The sequence below is a fragment of the Lupinus angustifolius genome, chromosome LG06, assembly GCF_001865875.1.
Source record: "Lupinus angustifolius cultivar Tanjil chromosome LG06, LupAngTanjil_v1.0, whole genome shotgun sequence".
In the NCBI taxonomy this organism is placed as follows: Eukaryota; Viridiplantae; Streptophyta; class Magnoliopsida; order Fabales; family Fabaceae; genus Lupinus; species Lupinus angustifolius.
In genome coordinates, this window is record NC_032014.1 from 31,405,532 (window position 1) to 31,411,596 (window position 6,065).

Genomic DNA, 6,065 nt, shown 5'->3' on the forward strand with positions numbered 1-6,065 from the left:
TTACAAACTTTTCCTCTTGGAAAATTGTTTTGCATGTAGGTGACTGTAATCTGAAAAATATGTCTATGTAAAACCAAGACAATTTAAGAGAGGATGAGATAGTTTGCTCAGAAAATTATTTTCAACCATGATATGATAGTATTTTTCTGATCTCTTTCATATTTGACAGGGTCAAAGGACAAATGCTTCGTCTCATTCAACAAAGAAAACATTATAAGAAAGAAATAATTTTAGGGCAAGCTGGATGACTAAACATGGGCGAATAAGAGCTCAACAACACATAAGTAGGGACAATATGCATATGCACATTGAACAAGATAAATTAATAAGGTAATACAAATAAATACGATAAAAACATGCATCTACTAATAATATAAGAGTAATATTTATATTTAATTATCAATAAGTTCTCTTAAATATTAGTAATATTACTGAATGATTATATTTATAATACATAGATATTATATTCTAAAATAGAACAAACAAATGAAATGAAGAATGGTGAAAACAGGCACTTGCCCTTGATAAGTTGGAACCTGCTATGGTTCTAATTTCTAAGTAGAGGCTAACCACCACCATCACGTGGTTGCAGAGAGACAAGTACAACATGTGTTCAGACAATTATTTCATAAACCAAATGATTGATAAATATTCCCTTGCATTATTTTGGAGTGAATAGTTTAATTTTATTAAAAAGAAAACGGACTTCTAAAAGAGGTTTATTGTTGAAATAATAAGGATATATATACTCTAGTCTAAAACTCTACGAGTGAAATAAATTCCAGTAAAATCATCATTTAGAAGGATCTCACTACACCCATGCCAAAAAGAAGTAATGATTCTTTCGGAGAAATGATAAGTACTACAAAAACAAATAAAAAATAATATGGTAAATTATTTTTATCCTCTTTTATATATAATGTAATAACACTTTTATTATTAAAAATATAAAGAATAAGTACACGTCTTTTCATTAATAGTGAGAATTTAAAAAAGGGAGAATCAAACAAGTTTAAACTTAAAAAATTGAGTGAGAATTACTGGCCATCCACTACACTGATTCTCTTCCTTGAGGGCATGAGAAAATTTCAATATAATCTCTTGCTCAGTTGTATCTAAAGTATATAAACTAATAAACCAACTATATTACTAGGGGCCAATATCCTCTCCTAAAGAGAAGTACATAAAAAGCAAAAAGGAAATACCATTATATAATATAACATTTTTACCTGTTAGATATATTATTATTATATTTTTATCCTAAATGTAAAAATAAAATTAATAATTTATATCTTTAATACTAGAAATGATTCTCTCCCTATTACCATTACACGACATCTTACTATCATGTGAATATGTTGAGAGGTATTTAGAAATTAAAGAGAGGATATTCTTAGAAACAATGTCTTTTATTTTTTTAACCAAGATATATTATTTATATTATTATTATATAAATGTAAAACATATTTAAGTGGTATTTAGGTAATTGAGTAGACATAAACTTTATCTTTATTAATATTAAATACAAAATATACCTAAATAACATTCAAGTAATTGAATATGTATTATTTCATCTAATTCTTTTATATACTTAAATTATTTATGTTTTAGTCATTATTTCTGAAGATTATCACACATTCATTTTTTATCCAATTTTTTAGACAAAGAATATCACATTTTTAAAGAAGTGTCAAAATACAATTAAATCAAAGATTATAGATTTATTCTTTCTTGAAAAATAAATTTTCTATAAGAATTTTTATAGTATAAAGACTCTACGCTTAATCATAAATAATAGGAAAACAGATTTACATGCTTGAGAATAAAAAAATCAAAGGAGTGTTGGACCAACTTATTATAGGTATTATAAATTGACGAATTGTTACTTATTAAAAGTATCCGATATTGATGGATAATTAAAGCAATGTAATTTTCCACAGCAGTAAATTAATAGATAAAATATAAATATCAAGTTCCAAAGAAAATGTTCTTTTGTGCGTCTTGTAGTGGATTTGAATATGTCAAAATCGACAATTTTGCCATGTCACTTTCACTACAAAGACAAACAAAGCGCCAGTGAAACTGTATGTTTGCATTACTTTCATTGATTTTATATATCTTATCCTCATAATGGCTTTTCCTATGTTCTCTCTCCCCTTTACAGCCAAACAAATTTATCCATACAATAATGTTCTTTTTTCTAAATTTGAATATGACATTTGAACACCATACACTTTATATCAATGTAGTTGGATATTAATAATTTTATCTAGTATATAAGGTTAAACTTCACATATCCTACATAACCATGAATGAATTAGCGTCTAAAACATGCAAATAAGAGTGTAATATATATACATTGTCGGTATAAAAATTTATACACAGTCAATACATCATTAATCATTCCTTTACATTTTTTGAAGAGTTAATAATAATAAAACATGAATAATGAATGACGCAATATAGTGATAGTGCATACATTTTTTTTGGAAAAAATTTTGGTACCTCTTCAACCTCTTATTTGTTTATAGACAAAAATAAACTTCTTTATTGTTTGTATCCCCATTCCTAGGTACATGGATCCAAATGATTAACCATTCATGTTCTAGATAAGTAAAAATAAGTACTTTCATTTCTGTTGTGTTGCCTTTTGTTGCTTGGTACAAAATAGACCATGCAAGAAGTAAGTTTAGGAAAAGTTCAAAGCTATTTTAGCCAACTTGCACACTACTTTTGTGTGACTCGTTTACATCAAACAAACCACCATTAGTACTACTAGGTGCACAAAGTTGGACATAGGAGAGTGCCTTGTTGAAGTGTTTTGCTTTTGTTCCAAGGTACTCACTCCAAGTAACTGCCCTATAAAGGGCGGGCCTAGTTGGGCCTACTAGCTTTTCATGTGGACATATCTCCACATTCGCCGGAGGCCCATAAAGATAGGCAACCGAAAACCGCTGCCTAGTCCGGTTCACTATAACCCGATGGAGCACACTTGAGTACAACCCATTTGACAAAATATGGAAAAGATCACCAACATTGATCACAAGGCCGGTAGGTAGTGGCGGCACTGTCACCCACCCGCCACCGACACCATCTTGTTTAACCTGTAATCCACTAATATTGTTTTGGTAGAGTATAGTGAAAAGTGTGGAGTCAGTATGTGGGGCGAGGCCCATGGCCCGATCCGGATCCGGACAACTCGGGTATGAGTTCAATTGCAAGGCAGCACAAGCCTCATTGAATTGGCCCTTTGACCCAGCCCAATTGAGATCTTCCTCAGTAATACCCAAAGAATCCAACATGAGCAACATTAACTTTCCCGCTAGCTTTTTCATGGTTTCATTATATTGCATGACAATGTCACTGAAAAGACAAAACAAGCCAAATTAGATGAAGGAGTATTAGGAAAAATCACGGAATTGTTGACCAATAGCCAAAGAGTTCTCAAACACAATAACAAACACAAGCAAGTTGATTCGGTACAAGTAATAGATTCTCATCCCTTCCTAAATCTCTAGGGTGGGACCATACTCATTATAATCTTTGCTATTTGTATTAGGATAAGACAAATAAGATATAAATTGGCCATTAGTACCACCATCACAAAATACCAAAAAACTCACAAAAAAATATAAGTTTGGAAAAGAAAAAGAAATGAGAAGACAAACAAAGTAGCTAGCTTGTTTAGTTTATACATTATACTTTTTATTGTCTAGTAATACTATATACTTTATAATATACCAACAAAAGCCTAAACTTCGATAGCTGAGTTCCACTTAGCATATATGTTGATAGGAGTTTGTAATGATTGAGTTTTTTCAAGTATGAAATCTCATATCGAATATGACGAGTGAAAGAGTTTATAAGTAGAAAAATGTCATTTTGATTCAATTTTTCCATATCCCATTAACAATAGAACTTCTCGACAGTTAGAAACTCTTCATCAAGTCGAAGAGTAATATATAATATTGAGTTATATAAAGTATATATATCTATATATATGTGAAGATTTCTACTAAAGAAATAGTTTTATATTGAGAAGACGTGCATGAAGATATAGATATGTTGGTACCAGTATTTGGTGTAATCGTGTGGCCAGAGTTGGCAAAAATGGTCAAGAGGTGAACCAACAATGGTGAACCCTTCAGACCACATGAGTTTAGGGAAGAATGATGAGATTCTTGCAAGGCCATAGCCCGAAACACCATCAGGGGAACGAGAAGCTTTGAGTTTTTGATGAGAAGGAAGTGAGAAAAGGTTCCTACCAGCCCATTCAATATCATCAAGAAGACTCAAAGGAACACCATGGTTCACAATTTGGAACACACCCAATGTTTTGCATGCATGACCTATTAGTTTTGAAGCATTTGAGTCATTGAGATCAATAACTGGGACACTTAAACTACTACTACCCTCACTATTGTTGCAAGAAGGGTATGTGTGATCATTGAGATTTGTCCAAGTGTAGGACTCAGGGAGTTCTTGTAGGGAATATAGGTCAGGGTGTTTGTGGTGAACATGGACTGGGTGGTTTCTATAGGATTCTGAGATTGAAGGCATAGTGAGTGAATGAGTGAGGGAGTGTTGAATAATATAATTGTGATGATGATGAGTTTTGAAGTAGAAGCTATTGGTGCTAGTACTTCAAAGAAAACATTGTACCTTATAGAAAAATAAAAGATAGATGAGGTGAGAAAACATGATTGTGTGTTGTGAGTATATATAGAGATGATGGGATAGGTTGAGAAAATTAAATGTTGCTCTTACCCCAAACCAAAGGGAAAGATAGGGACAAACATCATCCGTTTTTAACAGTGTTGCATTTTCTATTATGAATCAATTATATATTGACATATGAATAAAAGAAAATTTTTAAAAACAAAATGTAATATTCTGATTGGCTCGGGACAGGGAATGAAACATCATTCGTGATATGTGATCTTTGTCCCAAAGATAGTGTTTCCATTTTTTTTTTCAAGGTGTCCCCCGACCATAGGCAAAGGATTTAGTAGTTTTGGAACCTAAAAATTATTGAGGTGGGATATTCATTTTTTAAAGTAAGCATTTTCTATACATATAATAGGGAATGAATGTGTGATAATATACTTATGTAATTCAACTATCTCAAACAATAGTGGTATTTCTATTTAAATATTCTTTTATTTTTTAGAAAATAATTCTCAGGTGTTGGTTGCTGTTTGAGGATAAGTTGATGATTCTTGCATACTGTTTGTATAGCTTTTTATGGCATATAAGTGATTTGATCTACATATATATATCTATGATAATTTTTCTGTAGAAAAACTAAATTCATTATTATTTAAAAAAAAAGTTAAGTGGTAACTAAAATGTATACAACATTACACATGAGTGTAGGGGTATATTGTTTGTGATCTTGAGGTGTTGGGCTTTGCCATGTATAATTTGTTTGTTGTGTTGTTTTTTCTTTCTTTTGTCTTCTTGTACTCCCTTCATAGCTTTGAGCACATAAATAGGTGTTTGTTCTTCAACCTTCCTAAAAGGTTGGAAGTGTAATTACCATGATATTTTAAATAAAATTGTCCATATATATCAACAACAAAGAATATTAGTCATTTGTTCATGTATTGCACGAGTTTTTTCATGGGTTTTTTATTTTGAAAATAAGTTATTGATTTTGTAAGTATTAAATATTTATTGCATTAAGCTTTGATTTTATGTATAAAAAATAATTTTTGAAAACACATAAGGGTTGATTAATTCATATTTGTGTAAATATTTATTTCCAATGGTTTGAAATTTGTATTTTCTAATTTATAATGGATGATGAATTTTGGGGCTAAAACTTTAAGAATCAAGTCGATATTCTTATTTGATTTGATTGAGCTTCTTATTCATTTTCACAAAATTTATTCAGACAAAGTAGGAGGCTTGGCTGCATAATTCTGAGGTTTTTTATTAAAAGCATTGCTTCTAAACATATTCATGTGACATGTCTCAAATTCAATTGTTGTTTAGAGAATTGTAGAGGCTGAGGTTAGTTAGGATATTTCTTGTGAACAATGATGCTTTCCATTAATGGAGAG

General features: G+C 30.7%; 1 protein-coding gene across 1 annotated transcript; it reads right to left on the reverse strand.

The window, feature by feature from the left end:
• LOC109351194 (gibberellin 3-beta-dioxygenase 1-like) lies at positions 2,607-4,697 on the reverse strand. Its single transcript, XM_019592569.1, has 2 exons — positions 4,073-4,697; positions 2,607-3,363 (listed from the first exon to the last, which is right to left on the reverse strand). Exons 1-2 carry the CDS (start codon positions 4,558-4,560, stop codon positions 2,712-2,714), a joined length of 1,140 nt encoding a protein of 379 aa, XP_019448114.1. The 5' UTR covers positions 4,561-4,697; the 3' UTR covers positions 2,607-2,711.